The sequence below is a fragment of the Aulostomus chinensis genome, chromosome 14 (assembly GCF_037954235.1).
Source record: "Aulostomus chinensis isolate RoL2024-O1b breed Wild chromosome 14, RoL_Achi_v1.0, whole genome shotgun sequence".
In the NCBI taxonomy this organism is placed as follows: Eukaryota; Metazoa; Chordata; class Actinopteri; order Syngnathiformes; family Aulostomidae; genus Aulostomus; species Aulostomus chinensis.
Genome location: NC_141333.1, coordinates 3,015,886 through 3,035,592, shown reverse-complemented (window position 1 = coordinate 3,035,592; position 19,707 = coordinate 3,015,886). Strand labels below are relative to the sequence as shown.

The window sequence follows — 19,707 nt, the reverse complement described above, 5'->3', positions numbered from 1 at the left end:
ATCCCCTGACCCCCAGGTTTCAAAACTGTCCAGTAGATGATTGCCTGGCAGATGGATCGATGAGCAAAATTCACCAACAGGACTGTATGTTTTGGGATGGGGTGAAGGTCAATGGTTCTATTTACCAGGTTTGTGTGTGTGTGTGTGTGTGTGTGTGTGTGTGTGTGTGTGTGTGTGTGTGTGTGTGAGTGTGAGTGTGTGTGTGTGCTTGTGGGAGGGGACTTTCAGTTAAAGGGTATAAAAAGTCTCATGCTTTCCTCAACTCTGGATCTCTCCTACTAGTGTGTGCGTGTGCGTGTGCGTGTGTGTGTGTATTTTTGAGCCAGACCATGAAACACCGTGCACTGTTGTCATTGTTGGTGGCCCTGGGATGTGTGCACGTCTATGGTGCACCAGTGGAGCAGGGTGACATGGAGCCAGGGTCCTGTCAAGACCCTGAGGCGCTGGGCGCTGCATCCCAGGCACTGACCAAGATCAACCAGGACCGCCAGGAGGGCTACGTCTTCAGCCTGGACCGTCTGGCCAACGTCCACAAGACCAAACATGTGAGTTAAACCAGTGAGAGGAAGCTCCACATCATTCTGAGGGTTTGCATCCACCACTTGAGGTCTGAGCCTTCGATTCCAAACTGTATACCGATGTATCTGATAACTGAACACAGCTGCAAAACAGGACTTTACATGAAAGTAAAATACAGCTTGATTTTCTGATATCATTTTCATTTTTCAACCCAAAAAAGGCAGCTCTTGCATATTCAAATAGAGAAATATGGATGAAAGCATCAAATGAGTTTCTTTCCCTGACACTGATGACTGGAAAGTACCAGAAGGGAAGCAGCCTTGCAGAGAAAACATGGCTCTTGAGAGCAGATGTACAAAGTTATTATAGTTAAAAGTTATATTAGTTAAATCAGAAGTTGAGTTCAGAAGGCATGAAGTTTTTTTTTCCATTTTCATATCATGAAGACAGATCTGGAAAAAGCTGATAAGTATAAAATGTAGAAATCTGTCAAACATATTCAGCGATGTCCTTCGAGTGCTGAACATTTTGAACGGTTTCTGTAGCTGAAAGTAAAGAAACAAAAGCCAAATGTTCAGAAGAGGAAAGTTCAGGGGACAGTTCTTTCACTCAGTTGTTTTACCAGCACCCACTTGTTTACAACAGGTGGGACTGGTTGACTCATGATTCACTTCTATATCTTCACTTGCTAATGGTAACTGCATCTTAGCTTAGCATTAATTGGCGATTCTTAGCCGTTCCAGCCCACCAGGATACGTGGACACTTGATTTCCTGTTGTGCCACCAGTGTTACTCTGATGAAGCCTATGGGGAAACTGGTTATTCCCTACCATTTTCTTTGAATAGATTTATTTTTGAAGTCGGTATCCTTGTGTCCGGGAGTGCACTTGAAGTTTGTCTTCCTCTGAGGTGCCCTGCACCATCTGGCACCCAGGAGGAGCACGGCTATGAAGCTTTTGGATAACATACCTCAGCTCAGCTCTTTGATGGTGAAAACCAAGACCGATTAAAAACATGCACTCACCATACGAATTCAAAGGAGAGAAGTTCTGCAGATCAGTTTTAAACGATCATTTTTATGTTCATTTAAATTGGTATGAATTGAATTTTGTTTCCGGTTGAGACACCGGTTATCTGACATTGTGGGTCAAGACAAGAATGTTGCTGACGAAGTGCCAGTAGGATTCAGACCTGGTTTGAATGTGTGGGGGGAAAAAAAGTCAATGCTGGAAGGGTAATTGAACTACAGTAACAGCATCTAGCAAAACTCCAATCTTTTACAATCACAACGCACATAATAGCATTTACCAAATAACGCTGAATCTCTTTCCTGATAAACATGTGTCTGGAGCATCTGTGACTGTGACTGGATGCATCCCGTCTGTGTCTCACAGGAGGAAACCGGAATGGTTTTCTACCTGACCCTGAATGTGATGGAAACCAACTGTAGCGTTCTCAGCAGGAGGAGCTACAGTGAGTGTGAGACTCGCGCAACCTACGACACACCGGTGAGGAGCAACACACACACACACACACACACACATACGCGCGCGCACACACACACACACACACACACACACACACACTGTTCTAACTGAAAATCTTGCTTTGTGTCATTTTTGGGAAGCTGCCGAGGAAACTTAAGACCTTTTGGTGTCATTTGGTTGCAGTTAGCAGCTCTAATTATCATCAAAATATCATCTTAATGACATTTTTTGCTGTTTCAGCTTTTTGTTATTCCTTTAACTTTTTTAATCAGTTTTTATTGTTGTATTTGAATTGTTTTTTTGCATTTTGTCTTGATGCTTTTAATGTTTTATGTAAGGGGCTTTGCATTGCTGTGTTTTTGCTCTTGCTGTGTTGGTGCAGGTCTACGGACAGTGCAAAGCTGTTATCTACATCAATAAGGTGCACAGGGTGGTACGGCTCTACAAGTACAGCTGTGTTATCAGACCAGGTAAAAATAAGATGGAAAACAATCCTCGTGAATCTCATGCATTCTCTAACTGAGCAAAAGGTGGATGAAAAATCTAGAATTCCACAACTTTTCAGCTTAGATTTACAAATCTCAAGAGATTCTTCAGTCAGATTTGCGGAGCAGCCGAAGCCGTCTCTGATTTCTGGATGCTCTCTCCTCAGTCCCTGCAGCTCGGGTGGCTGAGTTGATCCCTGACGTCTCAACAATGGTCAGCTTAGACAGCGCAGATGTTCAGAAGACTGTGACTCAGTCCTTGGAGAAGTTCAACAGCGACAGCGGGCTGAGGAAACGCTTTGCCCTCCTTAAAATTGCCAGAGCTCGCGCAGGGGTAAGAGTTCCACCTGCAGCCCACAGCAAGACAGTGGACCACCACCCTCTCACCTCAGAGGGGGATGAGGGCACCCCTGAGGCTAAAGCCTCTGAATACATTGTGGACAGATATTTCTGGATCACCTTTTCTCTTATAGTGCATTTGGACCAAAGGTAACAGGATGTCAGAAGTGATGTCAGGCAGGATGGACATTCAACCAAGAGATAAAAAGTTGAAGAAATAATTTCCCTTGTTATATACTGAGTTTGGAATAATCTGCAGTAATTGATGAGTTAAAACTCGAGGTGTCATCAGAACAGCTGCCATGTCGTCAATCAACACAAATAATCTGAATGCACTCAATGAGAAAAGATCTTCTTGTATATCATTACATATATTCCTTTGTAAACAGCTGCCTGTCCTGTGTGTGTGTGTGTGTGTGTGTGTGTGTGTGTGTGTGTGTGTGTGTGTGTGTGTGTGTGTGTGTGTGTGTGTGTGTGTGTGTGTGTGTGTGTCCAGCTGTCAATGATGGGCGGAGGAATGTTTTACAATGTCGAGTACAGCATCCAGGAGACGACGTGCAACAAGGACGCGGACGCTGCTCAGCAATGCCCCCTCATGGAATGCGAGTTTGCGGTGAGTTTTGAGAAAAGACTTTCGATCAAATGGACTTTTTATGGTGATGTTGGAATCCTATAAACATTCAACAAGTCACCTTTAAGAATTCATTATTTCCCAGCATCCCTACCATTGTGAACACAGGTCCAACTGTATTTGAAGCATTCATATACAAAATAAAATAAAATTATTTTAGAATGAAAACAATTGTGTAACTGTGAGGTGGTTTTTCTGAACCTGTGTGTTTCTCTGGTTGTGTTTGTCCTCAGCACAAGGGCTTCTGTAAGGGTTCAATGTTCCCCATGCCGACTGGTGATACCGAGATCATGGTGGAATGTGAGATCTTTGAGCCCGAGGTAAGAAACCCCACATGATCCACCCAGAACCGAGGACAGAACCGGCAACAGGGCGGAACCACTGAATCAGAATCTGCCTTCTACAAGTTCCAGTATCGATAATGAATGATGACACTTTCAACTTTAAGTTGAAAACTCAAAACTAAAACCATGATATATAATAACAATAATAGTACTTATATACATATATTTGTGTATGAGTTCCAGGGTTTGAAAAATGACTGAAATAAACAATAACTGACAGAAACACTGACCGTAGTTATGAAAATAAGACCCTGATTAATTGTTGTAATGACTGCTGGCTTGGACGTTTCCCCAAAAATGAAAAATAAAAACCACTCTACATTCTTTTCAGGCAGCTCATGTCATCATAATTAACCAGAAGGGCTCTCAGGAGGTGAAAATCCACAAGAGAAACTGTTTTGTTTTCAAAAGCATTTGAACCGTGCCCTTGTGATGTTTCCCGAGAAATTAATGTGAATTAAAAAACTGGCCAATCTTGTAAAATGGCAGAAAGTGGGAAGAAAGTGGGACTTGTCCTGTTGTCTGGTTATTTCTCAAAAATGGTTGATTCCATCTTGGCTCCTGCACCGGGTCATGAACTTGCTCGTAATGGCTGTTGATAATTCAGAATGAACTCAAACGCCTTCATCTTTAATGAACTTTGGTGACTGACTTTGTTTTGTGTGTTTCCCAGGCGGCCGAGAGAGAGAAGAAGCTGCACTTTTTGGGCGCAGAGCTCGACCACAGCCACAGCGACACACATGCGCACGACCCAGCACACGACCAAGCACACACTGCTGACGCGTCACACACGCATGACCACGTCCACGACCACACCAAGCCCCACACTCATCACGATAAAACCCATGTGCATGGTGATGACAGTGACCACCACCACACACACGACCATGATGCAAGAAGCGCTCACAGGCATGCTCACGACCACTCCCATGACCACGGGCACGGGCACGACCATGTGCATGCACATCACGCCAAGGCACATAACCATACCGGTGACTCACCCAATCATCACCACGACTACAAGCATCCAAAAGGCACACACACTCACGAGCATGACCACGAGCTCGCTCTGGACCATGACCACAAACACACGCACTTGCACGAGCATGAGCACCACCATCATCACCACGACCACGACCACGAGACCACAGCTCACGACCACCCAGAGGGCATGGTGAGGATGCTGCCCGCCATGGACCAGCCAATAACCCTGCCGGCTTTCCCTGATATGCCTGTCGGCCCTGTGGGTGTTACCCTGCCCCTCATACCCGACCCTCAGATCCCTGGACAGAGGCAGCCCACCATTCAGGACTTCCCTACTGCAGTCTCAGCTGAGTGCCCCCCGCCGCTGCAGGTGGGACAGACTCTGGTGGAGAAGGTCTTCGCTGAGGACCCAATGTTCAAGCCAGCTGCCTAAGATGGTGGATGGAGCTGAGCTGATCCGCAGCAACACACACAAAGCCTGAGAGGCAAATTCAATTCTTCCCTTTGCTGCTGTCACAGAACTTTACTTCAGCTTTTAAGAAAGTAAACACAGTAACTGTACATCAGCCTCCCTGTTCCGGCCCGTAGATCAGGGATCCATAATTTAAAATCAAATAAAATACTGGAACCAAGAAACAGCTTATTACTTCCAATCACACACCTGATACAAAGGCCACATTCACCTGGAGGAAGAGACATCGGAACAATCAACCCAAACAAGAACCTTTTCTCTGTTCATCTGATGATGAGATACCTCTGCACAAAATAAAGAAATGATTCCACAAATCTGCCTCCAGAAGATTTGTCTTCTTGCTCGTGGTGTTATTTTTTTCTGTCATAATCCTGAGCATGAGTGGAGGGAGAGGTTGTACACACTCCATGGAGGTGGAAGGTCATCAATGCCCCAAAAAACAAGGGGGGAAAAAAAATCCTGCACACTGATTCCAAGCCCTGAAAAAAACACTGGCTCTGACAGGCGTGGATGATCATGTGAAATCCTCCGTTGCCAAACCTTAAAAACCTACAAATTCATTCAAATCAGCACAAAAAGTGGAAAAGCAGCTAATCTCTAATCTTTTCTTTTTTGCGTTGGAGCTGCTGGTTCTCCCGCCGCCATGTTTCTTTACTCCGTTTCCACTCTTGCTGTGTTCACGTGATCCCCAGTCATTAGATGTTTGATCCCGATTTTTTTCGGTCTTCATAAAAACAATTTTTTTAAAAATCTGCCAAAGCCAATCAGATAGTGACACTCCCAGTCTTTTAATAATCCGCGAGAATCGTGGAAGTTGTCCAACTCTACTGTTTTTATCATCAACACAGCATCCGACTCTATCGGAGTTATACAAGTTCAAATGGAGCACAAACAACATAATCACACTTGTTTCTGAATGATCCCAGCGGCGATCATCCCACGAGGCAGCCAGGTGAGGAAAACGAGCTAACAATTAATAATTTGCAAACATTTAGTTGTCGCATGTGCTTTTTCATACCCAGCAAACACCTCTTATCAATGTTCCGTATCCCTGATAAACACTGGGGGAGCGTGGTGATAATTTGAAACATAACCTGCAATAAGGTGGGGTGTTTTTTTTTTGTGAGATTCTAATTAAAGAACAAACAAACAACACATGTTTACTATATCATAAAACCTGGAGGCTGTAGATAGAAGGGAGCCCATCTGCCCATCCCCCAGAACTGGACCAGCTCCCAAAACTCAGCGCAGTGTTGTCTTAGCGTGTTGTCAGAGTTGTTTGATTAGAAAATTTGGGTCAAGCTTGTTATTCTTATTTACATAAAACCACAAAATATCCTCTTTGTGTGCACACCAAAGAGGATTGTGGCATTTGCGAAAATCTCATCAGAGATCCTTATCGGCCCCTCGAGTATCCTCCTCTGACAGAGGAGCACTGCTGCTGGTGAACTGCTCCTGTTTGCGTCTCCTAAACCCTTCAGCTAGTTCATCGCGGTTTGTGAACTATCAACAATGAGTTGATCCCCTGCTGGGGAGGTACAAGAGTGCAGGGGAGGCTGGCCAAGTCCAGCCCCACATGATTCTGCCGGGAAAAACCTGCAGCAGACACACCAGGTTTAATCATCTGCCAGGAGAGGTTTTGCGATTGTTATTGTGAGCTCCTCGCGTGTGTGTGTGTGTGCGTTTGAGGATGAGGGTGTACCTGCTGATGCTGTGTCTGGCTGTACTGCCACAGGGGTCCAGAGCTAGGCCTGATCCTCCAGGCTGCGCTAGCCCTGAGGTGGTGAGGGTGGCAGAGGAGGCCCTGGAGCAGATCAACCAGGATCGGACCCAAGGATACATCCTGAGCCTCAACAGGTTGTATGATGTCTCAGCCACTCCTGACGAGGTGAGCACGTGCATCATGAACAGAACTTCTACCTGCACTGTGAAATCTGACAAAAGAACAAATAGCAAATACTGTGTGTGTGTGTGTGTGTGTGTGTGTGTGTGTGTGTGTGTGTGTGTGTGTGTGTGCGTGTATCCAGGAGAAAGGTGGATTTCACTACAAACTGATCATTGATGTGGTAGAGACCACATGCCACATCATCAGCAGGAAACCGTGGAAACAATGTTCCTACAGAGATGTGACCGATGCTCCTGTAAGTGTCGTGGTGAATCTGCTCTGAATCCAAAACTAGAGGCCCAACTGTGGTTCAGACATCTGCTACCATTGAGTGCGGAATCAGGTTGCATTCATGAGATCGTTTGTTTGCATATCTGCTTGTCAGAGCTTGCGTGCGCGTGTGTGTTCTGTAGGTGTATGGGGAGTGTCAGGTGTCTGTCTTTGACAACGCTCAAGTCAAACTTCAGAGGTACTCCTGCGCTCTTCACAAAGGTACATCCATGGCTACTTTATGTATTTATTCTAACTGGGTCTTTTTATTTTTTTCAATAACACAAAACCACTGACAAGCTTTGCTTTTAAAAGCCCAAGTTAGTGTGTTTGGATATTATCTTACTGACCTTTGACCCCACTGACGCTTGTGTTTAGTTTCTGCCGCTGATGTGTGGGCCGACTGCCCCGGTTGCCCTGAATCTGGGGACCCCAACAGCTCCACCTTCAAGGAAAAAGCAAAGTTGTCTCTGCAGAAGTTCAATGCAGGGAGCCGCCTGGCCAACTACTTTACCCTGGAGAACATAACAAGAGCCCTTTCAGAGGTTTACCTCTCTAAGTCCAGCCATGTTCATACTGTATATGTTATTATTTAATAACTTTCACTTTCACTGAGTTGAATTTGATAACCAACAAAAGTACAGATCATTAATTTTATTAATTTGAACCCTTTGAAGACTTTTAATTTAAAACAAAACTAGAAATAAATTCTTTCAATGGACCACATGCTAAGTGGATTTTATATTTTTGATGTATAATCACAGCTTGAGATCTGTGTGTGTGTGTGTGTGTGTGTGTGTGTGTGTGTGTGTGTGTGTGTGTGTGTGTGTGTGTGTATCAGAGAGTTATGGGTTATGCATCTTATTGGATGGATTTCACCATCGTGGAGACCGTTTGTCCCAAGACAACAGCGGCCAGCGCACTGAGCAACTGTCCACCCATGAACTGCCAGTTTGCAGTAAGTTGCTGTAGTTGATGGTTCATTTCTTGTACGCTGCTGGTTTAGCACACGTTCTACCAGCAGAACATTCTAAAATGTGAAACTAAATCTAGTTCTTTATCTTATTATTGTCAGGAACTCCCTTTTACATTGGGAGATATGAGTTTGAAATGGGCCAGGACTTTCTTTTCTATGGTAAAAGCAGCAGCTAAACTGAAGCACTTCCTCAAACACCAAACAAGGCATTTTAATCTCCACTGGTTTTGCCATCAGAATCATCTCAACATGCCCTGATCCCATTAAATACTATACAGTGTGTTGTTGAAGTAAGCAGCAGAAACAAAAGTATAGTTTACTGAGAGACATCAAAACAAAGACGCCATCAAGTGCAGATGCACCAACTGCGGTCTGTGTCTTGTCTCCCAGCACAGGGGCTTCTGTGTGGGCTCACACAGTTCTTTTGTGGGCTATTTTGAAGACTACAACTTCGAGAATAACGATCCTGTAGGAGTGAGATGTGAGATCTTCGAACCTCAGGTATCTGCTCCAGCTACAGGTCAAACCATGTAGCTTCCCTTTTAAAAGTGTAAATGGTTGTGAACAACAAATTCTTCACCTTGATCCTCCAGCTTCATGCTTCCCTGAAATCAGCTGAGAGAAACACTGTGATTTGACCTCAGCTGAGTTCAAACTCTTTTAGTTTTAAGAGCCATTATCATTTTAATTTGATTTTGACCCACAGTTTGGTCGCATTTGACAGATTCTTGTTGTGCAGAGTTTCCAAAGCTGTTTGTTTGTTGAGACTCTTTCTTTTCTTGAGGACAGCAAACCATGACCTGACTTGGAGGCCTTGTTTCTTGATGAGAACAGCAACTTTTTTTGCATTATTGTAAATTTGCAATCCTGCAAATCTGTAGTCGCATTTTTTTCTTCACTCTATTATGTCCTTCAAAATTTTGTTGACTCCCAGGAAGCAGAAAGAGCCAGTTGCGTATGTTTAGCTTCAAGCTAATGGTATTTGATGGCGAACAACAGCGTGACTGTCTGAAAATGTTCATTTGCAAAATCCCAAGTGGATCATCGGCTATGATCCATGTCCTCCTTTATCCAGCAGTTTGCTCAATAACCCACAAAAAAATAGGATTCGAGTGAAAAACAAACTAACTGTAACTCCTCTGGTTTGGCGCCCATCCATTGTAGCACAGAGTGCAACCCGTGTTCTGTGCACGGGAGTCTCAGATTTGTTTTTTAGCTCAAATCAAAGCGTTTGTGAAACACCGAGCACACAGCTGGAAAAAGGAGATGTGGCTTGTACCGGATGATGCGCTTGAGAGTTTGTTTCTGAACATTTCTGGGCAGTTTTACTAATGTTCACCTTCATTAGCTTCAAGCTAAATATGCGTGACGGGCCCTTTCTGCAGTTTGAAGTCACAGACTCACTGCAGGAGGGTAAGACAGCATCACTGTGACAGGAACTGGACTTGACAAGAATTTCCTCTCTTGCTGTCTCACCAGGCTCCTGCTGCAGAGGAGCAGGCCCAAGCAATGGCAAACAGAACTGAGCTTCAGAACCATAAACACATGCACGTCTGCGACCTCTCACCCAGCTCAGCCCACACTGTCCCCAAGACCAGGGGTTCCCTGGGGACCATAGTGAACCAACCTGCATCTCCCAGATCGGCCCCAGCACACAGTTCCTGCCCCGGCCCCCGAAGACACGACTTGGGTCTCACGAGACTCAACCTCTAAGTGTTGGTTGACGGTTAAAATGTGGAAGGGAAGTAAATAACAGACATAACTGTCCTTTTTTAATAATCAAACTGATTGTTTCAGTGAACACAATTGACTGTCATCCACCTCTGTACCATTCTTTTTAATCAACTATACACTTATAATAATAGCAAGAATTTAGACCTAATAAAGGAAAAGTCCATAGGAAGCGCAAAAGTGCTTCAGTTGTGATTTGGTCACAGGTACTGCCATCTAGTGGCAGAAGCAGTGTCGCCCCCCCCCCCTCCCTTTTTTTTTTTTATATAACAGACATACAACATGACACAACCCAGTTAGTGCTACATAGTCACTAAGTGCTGGGTCTTGGACCCTCTGACTGATTCTACCACAGGACAAAGAGGAGCAGAGTCAGGTTCAGTGCCTCGGTGCTCTCTGAACAATTGAGTCTTCAATTGTCTCTTAAAAGTAGAAAGGGACTCAGCAGAACGCACAGAGTTCGGTAGTTCGTTCCACCATTTGGGAACAACAGAAGAGAAGAGTCTGGCTAGAGATTTGGAGCAGCGCTGGGCTGGAAGCACCAGGCGTCTTTGGCATGCAGAGCGTAGTGGGCGAGAAGGAGAGTAGACCTGGATCAAGGATTCCAGGTAGGCTGGAGCCGTTCTTGTGATTGTTTTGTAAGCCAAGAGAAGTGCCTTGAATTTGATCCTGGCCGCCACTGGAAGCCAGTGAAGAGAAACCAGCAGCGGGGTGACGTGTGCCCTTTTGGGCTGGTTGAAGACCAGACGTGCTGCTGCATTCTGGATCATCTGCAGAGGCTTGAATGAGCCTGCAGGGAGGCCTGCCAGAAGAGAGTTGCAGTGGTCAACGCGTGAGATGACAAGAGCCTGAACCAGAATCTGTGTGGTCTGTTGGGTCAGGAAGGGTCTGATCTTCCTGATGTTGTAGAGGGCATAACGGCAAGACCGAGAAACTGAGGCCACATGAACCTTAAAGGTCAGCTGGTCATCAATCATGACACCCAGGTTTCTGGCTGAGTTTGTGGGCACAAGTAGGCTCGATAAATAATCAAATGAAATATTCCTTGTTACAAGACAAATAGCTGCTTGTCACCCACCACTGTGTCATTATTGATTTATCTCAGATTTGATCAATTTATACTGAAGGATTTCTTGGAGGATTTCTAAAAAAAATAAATAAATAAATAAATAAAGTCATCCAGTGCAAGTGTTGAATTAATCTCTGCATTAATTATTATTTCCACATTTGTTTCTATAAAGACTTCAGAATCATGTGGTAGTCACTCAAAACTTCCACGGATTGATAAGAACTCTTAAGGAAGACACAGATCTGAGCCACTTAGACCAGGGGTGTGATGTCATCTCTCTAGCTCTCACCCTCTTGAGTTCTTGCTCACTTCTTTATTGAAGCAGGTGCTGGCGTGGTCGCTGGTTTTCTCTCTCTCTCTCTCTCTGTCTCTCTCTCTCTCTCTGTCTCTCTCTCTCTCGCAGTCTCTCTCTCTCTCTCTCTCTGTCTCTCTCTCTCTCTCTGCCCCTGCTGATTAAAGAAGATGGCTGCCTGCGTTGAACCCAGGTCTCCTCGCTGGTGAAGGCACCACTTCTTTGCAGAAGCACTTGCTCACGAGGACTTCTTGGGTCTCTTTAGATTAAATCAGTTCATGCCTGCTCTGTATAGTGTGACCCAAAAAAACATTGATTATTTGGTGCGACATCGATAAAGTTGTTTTGACTTGAATTTCTCAAACTCATGAGACAGATGACAAATAACAACGTGTTTCAGGTGTTTAGACGTGACAAACTGCTTGGTTGTGAGTGTCTGCCAGCTTCTCTCTGTGCTCTTGACTGCAAACATACTTCTATATTAACATCTTCATCGTTTTCACATCAACCTCGTGCCACCATGTGCAGTCTGCTCAGTCTGAGTCAGGAGGCCCTGAACCGGGGAGCCTCGCGGTGATTTGCGGCGACGCTTTCATTGGCCTGTTAGGACGGAAACACACTGAGCTCAGTGGACTGTGAGAGAATGGGAGACAATTCAAGAGAAGCACAAACCCTGCAGACTTAGGAGAGGAAGCTGGCTGAATACAAACTCATTTAGTCACTTCTAACGCACTCTTCTGGCCGCTGAGCAGCATCCATCAGAACTGCATTAGATTAAAAGCAGAGCAGCAGAGATGAAGTCAGGTCATGCATCTCCAGTGGGCCCAGACACGTTTTGTTTTCACTGGTATTTCAGAATAATGTAATTTCTTAATCAATATATGCACATATTTTTTTCTTAATGCATTCGTCTGCAAATGCACTTGCCTGAAGTGCATCTTGAGGTTTTATTGCATTTTTTGGGATGAAATTGAACTGAATAATGCGAGTAATATGAGTCGTTATGATTATCATACATAGCTTGAACATGAGTTTACCATTTTAATTTCTTTAACGATCAAACCTGCGCTCAGTGCATTAAACTGTCAACGTTGCAAAAGTTTTGCAAAAACAATTGAATTACATTAAAATGCAATATTATGCAATATCAGCGTTTAAAATCGGCCCTTGGCGCGACATGAGACGTGTTTTCAAATGGAATCCACAGGACACCGCTTCTTTGGTGGTGACAGGATGCTGCACTTCAGACTTTGTCCACGTGGCGCCGCTCTTAGCTTTGCTGTCACTGACCAGAGCTGCTCAGGGAGGCGGGGCTGATCGTTCCTGCAGCAGAAGATGCATTTGTGTCATCATGTCTTTTCAACAATAGTCTCTTGAGCCCAAAAAAAAAAAAAAAAATCCCATCCCTTTGCAGGTCAAATGTACTTGATTTAAAGAAGCCAGGCCAAAGGTCCGTTACCCAAAGATCGTTATCATACTACTTCTTATTTTGAATATTCGTGGTCAAAGTTCAAGGTCACCTGACCTAAATGTGATATCTCAGGGAAACCTGATCATGTTCCTGAGTAACGCCTGCTTGTAGGGGTCTTGTTGATAAATGATTCTGTTGGCTGTACAAGTTTTTGTTGGTGTGTCAGAAGCAGATTACATCTGTGCTGATCTAACCCTGAGTGTGAGTCCCAGCTCCTCTGTTGTGTTAATATTCCATGTTGTTACGCAGCTTGAGGCGAAATTATAATGAATTGTTGTCGTGGTTTGTCCCGCTGCTTCCCTTCTTATCTGTCTCTGAGTCTCTGAGGAAAAACCAGATCTACTCATCTTGTAGTGTGCCCCACATTTTTTGAAAATTGCCATTATTAATTCAGTTCATAAGGCCCTCAAGACGTGTGTGTGTGCGTGTGTGCGTGTGTGTGTGTGTGTGTGTGTGTGTGTGTGTGTGTGTGTGTGTGTGTGTGTGTGTGTGTGTGTGTGCACGCATGTGCGCTTGCTGTTGCCCGTGGCTGTGAAACATGCCAAGGCGAGGGGATTCAAGGTTCAGGGCTTTTGCTGACACACTGACTGAAGTTAACACTAGAAGAGATTCTACAACAGGAGGCGGTGAATTTACACATCTAGGAGAACTCTTTTAAAAGTTTTTTTGGACGTGAGGGGCACCGGCTCTGTGTTGACGAGGGAAGAGATGCAATCTTTGATAGAAATCAATTCAGACATCTCGTGCTTGCCTCATTCGGGCTTTTCAAGATCAGCCCAGATCCCCTTGCACACTCAAGGTCCTCCTGGAAAGAACAATGAGAAGCTCCCTCCGAAGGACACGCAGTCCGTCAGTCAGCATATTCTTGCTTCCACGTCATGAACGTCATCGGCGGAGGCGTCATGTTGTCCGATGTTTTGTCCGTATGTCCGTACAGACCATTTTCCATGATGGAAAATAGCATGACACAATGTCTCTTGAAGGAATTTCTTCAAATTTGTCCCAAATGTCCACAGTGGGACTCAAATGTGAACTGACAAGATTTAACAAACATGTTTTGTTTTTTTTGTCTCAAGATGATCTTCACAAATGAACAACACTTTTATGATTTTTAAAGCAGAAAATGCAAAATGCACATCAAATATTGTGCTATGAATGGCCCAGAATCTCTCCTGCGTCACTTCAAGGTCGCCACAGCTGAGCGTCTTCTGTTTTCAGTGAGTAAAGTTGTTAGCAACCAAGTTTTTAAGACACATAAAAATCAGTAGAAAGCAGAACCAAACGCTGCGATGGAGGCACCCCAGGGTTCGTTCTCTGTACACACATTGCCTTCAAAATTTACTGCATAAAGTTGCTCCGGTAGCATATTTTTAATCAAAGCATCTGTTTTCACCGCAGAGGAGTTTGTTTTAAGCATTGAGCCGTGCAAACAGAACAGTCCCTCCGGGCTCCCCTCGAAGACCCCACAGCCATTACGCTTGCGAACGGCTCTGCCCGTTTGACCCATTGCATTATTGTGATACGATCATGTCAGAAGTTGTTCGGGTCACATGCTCTATCAGTTGAGCTGGGCTGTGACATCACGGCCGTCTTTTTCAAAGTGCCTTACTAGCTGGTTCGCAGCTTTTAAGTCGAACCACGCTGTTTTCCTGCACTCATCTCCTAAACTTGCCTTGTCTCAGGAGCATATGCTCTAAAAGCCAAAGCCCCAATAAACAGATCAACATGTATTCGGAGACCTGCCGGGGATTAGATGGCTGTCAATCCGTTTTAAGAGCATTAAGGGTACACTGGGTGCCTGAGAGGGGGACTGCTTGTATTTGACAATGACTCCTCATGCAGAGACAGCAGCTGTTCTTGTCTCCCTTTTAGCTGTCGTGCTGTCAAGAGGACATGGTGACCGTGACCTCGGGGACTTTTAACAGAAGAAAGAGTGTAAAACGGCCATTTTTAAGAAGATTTGTTTCAAAATGGCGAAAAGAATAAAAAGAGATTTTTGAGCCCCGCTGTTAAAACCTGAGGCCTGGTCAGTTGCAACTTTTTGGAAATAATTCTCCGCCACGTTTTGTGATAATTGGACTGCACGCAAAAAAAGACAGTAATCAAGTGAGTTGAATGGGATCTGACAAACCGACAGCATCCAGATTAAATTACGTGCAACTTCATCCTCGGAAGCCTTCAGGACACCATTAGCAACAATGCTTAAAACATCTCAAAAGAAGTGGTGAGAATGTGGATTACTGCTGCCCCACTTCCCCTTTCCTCCCCGCCTGGGACCACCTTGAGGGGAGCTCAGCATCTTTACTCCCAGGGTGACACAGATGGTGTGTGGGTTATACAACATGACAACTGCATTAAACATGAACGCCGCTCTGCTCTGTCTGCTGACCATACATCACCGGGGCTGGTAGAGGGAGGCTTTTGTTGCAGCTGCTGCAGAAGCATGCATGCAGTATATGTTTGAATGCGATTTTTTTTTTTTAATGATTTGCAGCATCGGTTTATTGTGTCTAACACTTAGAACTCGATGTTTTGACCTGAGTGGACTACAGAATAAAGACGCATATTATTTGGTCTTGTTTTTTTATGCCTATATCCAATAAGCTCATATTTGTACCACATATTTGGCTGATAGATTGTGATACTCCCATTTCACACATCCTGAAAAACACATCAGTGTGAATTTGGAGGAGGGGACATTTTTGTTGGTGTCTGAAACATTTGGGGAAGCCGGTGAATGATTTATTTATTGCTGGTTTGTCATGGTGGGTCAGGGTAAACGCTGATACTGATGATGCACTGACACCACTTGTTTTTTCATGAATTCACTTTTCTTTTCTTTTTTTTTTACCTCATGGGAAGACGATCATTTTTGCAAGGAGTACAAAAGAGAATGAATTGCCCCCCAAGGGCATGAATAAAGTTTTCTGAATCTGAATCTGAAAAAGAAGAGTTTTGGTTTTGTAACTATTAAGGTAAGAACAAAACACATAACTTTGTTTCCGTATGAGATTTCACGCATGCGGCAGGTTTTGTCCTCTACTCGTAACGGATGATGCGCCATTCACATCTGTTATTTTTGTTTTGTTTCCTTTTTTTTTTGCATTGACATAATGACAATGATGACAATGACACTTAATTTTCAGTGAGAAATGTGCCCTGCATCCCAGTATTTGCTTTGGAGGAATGACACAGAGAGCAGACATGCTGTTTATCATGACAGTGCCTGGAGACGTTCCACTACTGTTTCATAAGAGGGAAAAGTCAGTGTGTGTGAAAGAACAAAGTTTTGACATTTCTTTACTAGAATATTTTCATTTGGATCGCTGGATAATGTTAGTTACCTTAACATGAGCATCTGCATTGGTGCTCCAGACATGACCACTAGTTGGTAGCCTTTCCTTTGTGTGTCCTGCAGAGGCAGAGCAGCGGGATCAGGCGGCATCAGCCCCATCTGAACAGCTACGCCGCCATTTCTCCCCCTCGACAGAACACAGCCCAGTAGATTTCAATTCTGGGGTGAAAATTAGTGCCTGACAGCTTGGTTCTTTGATCATTTTCACACAAGAATTGAACAAAACCACACTTTCAAGACAAATACTGATGCATTTTGCATGAGTAGACATGTGATTTAAGTTTGAATAATGAGCACAAAAAAAAGCAGTGGGAGTAAAGTGAAATATAGCAGTGAAAAAAAAACCCCATTCCATCAACAGCAGAAGTCTTGCATGAAAAATCACAGTTAAGTTAAAGTGCACCAGCATAAAATATAGCAATATAAAAAGAATCCATCACAAGTAGAAGTCTAGCATGAAAAATCCTACTTCAGTTAAAGTGTGGCAGTATGAGCTGCGAAATTAAAGCGGTGGAGTAAAAGCTCGGGTTTTGTCCTCGTCGTTCCGTAGCTTTTCCTGATGCGCGTGTGTGTAAATGTTCGTGTCGTCAGCGGCTGCAGGCACAGGTAGTTTGAAATACTTTATGGGATGATGATTACTGAGGAGAAAAGAGGACCAAACAATAAAAGAGCTCGACGATCACCTCTGCCTACAAGCGTCACACCCCTGGCCGTTTGTGGTCCGGCCTCAATCAAAGCTTCCGCTGCACTTCTTCTCTCTCCAGCCTCCCCCTGGGAGAGAGCCAAACCCATGCGTTCGAATTTGTTTGCTTTGAGCTCAAATCAGAGTGGATTACTGAGCATGCAGCTCGGGGAAGGAGGGATGGATTACACCCGACGATGAGCTCCAGAGTTTGTATGAAATGTGGCTGGTTCTTACTGCAATCTGGAGTCCCAAAGAAGTAATATGCAAGTGGGAAAAACAAAAAAAACGCTTTTTGTGAGCTCAAGATTTCTACTTGCCAGTATGTGAAAGACGACATCGACTTTTTGAATGAAGTATTGCCTTAAATAGCTTTTAGCTTTTTTTTTAAATGTTGCCTCATTCACATCCGCCAATGGCACTTGAGAGTTCCACAGCATTGAACTACGCACGAAAATGTGCTGAAATCAGGCGCCTCTGTGAGTGTGAGCGGGGTAATATATGACCAGTGGTGGAGGACCTCAACATCTCCTCTACTTGGGCAAAAGTAGAAATACCCAGATGACATAGTACTCTCAAAAATGTTTCTACTCAGAATTCTTCAGCAAAAGAGGCAAGGCAATTTTATTTGTAGAGCCCGTGTTCACCAACAGTTTGTCTCAAAGGGCTTCACGTGGCATCATAACAACATCCTCTGCCCTCAGAGCCTCACATCGACTGAGGAGAAACTCCATAGAAAACCCTTTGAACAGGGAAAAATCTGAGAAACCTCAGGGTGAGCAACAGAAGATCCCTCACCAGGACGGACAGACGTGCAGTAGATGTTGGTACAGACAAGAAAACAGTTTACAATGCAGAATGTGAGAAACACGGAAATGTTAATAACAGCTGAAGAAGGAAGCCTCTGGAAGGGGAGGCAGGGAGAGCAAGCCAGCTTGATGGGGGACTGGATGGTAGACTGGTTCATGGAAGGGGAGCGCAGGCCGGTGTAACAGTAGGGAATAAGGGGGGGGGGGGGCAATGCAGGCGGCGGTTGGGGCTCTGGTGGGTCTGTGGAAACACAGAGAGACTGCGAGACACCAAGGCCAAACTACAAAGTGCAACAAGTAATGGTAATGACAGTTCCAAAAATGTGCAGGGAGGAGAGGAGGAGAGAGGGGGAGAGGAGAGGAGAGGAGAGGAGGGAAGGGCTCCATGTAACCTGATGTGTCCCCCAGCAGTCTAAGCCTGTAGCAGCATAGCTATCAATGGTTCAGAGCTACCTGAACCAGTCCTAACTGAAGGCTCTGTCATAGAGGAAGGTCTTAAGCCTGGACTTAAACGTAGTTAAAGTGTCTGCCTCTCTGACCCATGGAGAGAGCTGGTTCCACAGTAGAGGAGCCCAGTAACTAAAGGCTCTACCTCCCAGTCTGTTTTTATTGATACTGGGAGTCACTAAAAGAGTATTTGACATTGAGTTTACTTAAATATCAGGAAATACAAGGGAGCATTGAGCCTCCAGAGGTGAAGTTACAGTTGTGGGGGTATTTAAAATTTGAGGTATCTCATTTTCATCCGGTTTTGCCATATAAATATACAGAGAGATTTTCTTTCTTTCTTTCATATTTTCTTTTCCTTCAAAGGAAAAATGGGTTGTGTGATGTGGTGGAGTAAAAAATGCATTATTTCCTTTAAAACGTTGTGCAGGAAAAAAAACAAAACATAAAGTACTCCAGTAAATCAATGAAGAACTTGGGTACAAATACTTCTCACTGTTGTGTTTATTGAAGAGCTGTAATCATACAGTAGCCACTGTTTATGACTGTCTATATCCCCGTGTGTGTGTGTGTGTGTGTGTGTGTGTGTGTGTGTGTGTGTGTGAGAGAGAGAGAGAGAGAGAGAGAGAGAGAGAGAGAGAGAGAGAGAGAGCACGGTGAGAGGGGGTAGGTACCAGGCTCCAGTCCCTCCTCCGGCGAGCCACGGTGCGCCTCTGTTCCAATTGAAAGGGCTGAGGCCCCCGGGCTCCTCCAATCACACCCTCCCTGCGTTCGGGGGAAGAGTCCTGCCAGGAGGGCTGGAGGCAGGACACAACCAACTTCCACTCTCAACACAGGAAAACTCGAGGTAAACACGTCTGTCCCCGCGTAGCGCTGTTTGCGTCGGTCTGCGGGAGTTCCTGGAGCCGTTCCGGTGACGAGGAGGAGGGCAGCGGCGCGCCGGAGCTGTGGAGGAAGTTTGCCGCCACTTGGCCGCTGTTGAGGGCGGTGTAGCAGCGCTGCAACGCCGGGACGGCTGGCTGCCAGGAGGAACATGCCCTGACCGGATTTGGGATTGTTTTTCTTTCGGATTATAAACGCTTGGTCTCGCGTCGGTATACTTTCGTCTCCTCCCTGGATTTGTGGAGTAGTCAATACTTTAAAAAAATGCCTGGAAAGACTAAATACAACCTCGTTGATGATGGGCATGATTTGAGGATCCCGTTGCATAACGAGGAAGCTTTCCAGCATGGGATCAACTTCGAGGCTAAGGTAAATTCACGGTTGATCAGCTGCTGCTTCAAACGCGTGGATTTCGCATTGTGAAGTTGCTGCGGGGTTTTTACTCTCCAGTCCACCTGAAATTACTGGGTGAAGTTTGGCGTCACTGCTGTGTAAAGTTGAGTTAACTGACATTTGAGCAAGCGGCTGTGAGAGAAGCTGCCACAGTTGAATCACCTTTGCTCGCCTCCCGAATGAC

General features: G+C 44.8%; 3 protein-coding genes across 4 annotated transcripts in view; all 3 read left to right on the top strand.

Moving 5' to 3' along the window:
* Window positions 1–260: 260 nt before the first annotated feature.
* On the top strand, window positions 261–5,575 carry fetub (fetuin B). Its single transcript, XM_086224652.1, has 7 exons — window positions 261–545; window positions 1,914–2,027; window positions 2,389–2,476; window positions 2,659–2,825; window positions 3,327–3,443; window positions 3,695–3,781; window positions 4,479–5,575. Exons 1-7 carry the CDS (start codon window positions 330–332, stop codon window positions 5,220–5,222), a joined length of 1,533 nt encoding a protein of 510 aa, XP_086080778.1. The 5' UTR covers window positions 261–329; the 3' UTR covers window positions 5,223–5,575.
* Window positions 5,576–6,856: 1,281 nt separating this feature from the next.
* LOC147249448 (fetuin-B) lies at window positions 6,857–11,324 on the top strand. The gene is made up of 7 exons (XM_086224077.1): window positions 6,857–7,149; window positions 7,289–7,402; window positions 7,560–7,638; window positions 7,795–7,961; window positions 8,258–8,374; window positions 8,783–8,893; window positions 9,872–11,324. The coding sequence occupies exons 1-7, from the start codon at window positions 6,952–6,954 to the stop codon at window positions 10,103–10,105; spliced, it is 1,020 nt and encodes a 339-aa protein (XP_086080203.1). The 5' UTR covers window positions 6,857–6,951; the 3' UTR covers window positions 10,106–11,324.
* Window positions 11,325–18,925: 7,601 nt separating this feature from the next.
* Window positions 18,926–19,707, top strand: part of LOC147249447 (carboxyl-terminal PDZ ligand of neuronal nitric oxide synthase protein-like) — a 147,526-nt gene continuing 146,744 nt past the window's right edge. The window contains exon 1 of one of the 2 annotated variants that reach the window (XM_086223491.1): window positions 18,926–19,499. In XM_086223491.1, the coding sequence (XP_086079617.1) occupies window positions 19,395–19,499 (105 nt within the window). In that variant the 5' untranslated portion in view covers window positions 18,926–19,394. The remainder of the gene's footprint in view (window positions 19,500–19,707) is intronic. The other variant, XM_086223492.1, reaches the window with a different exon arrangement.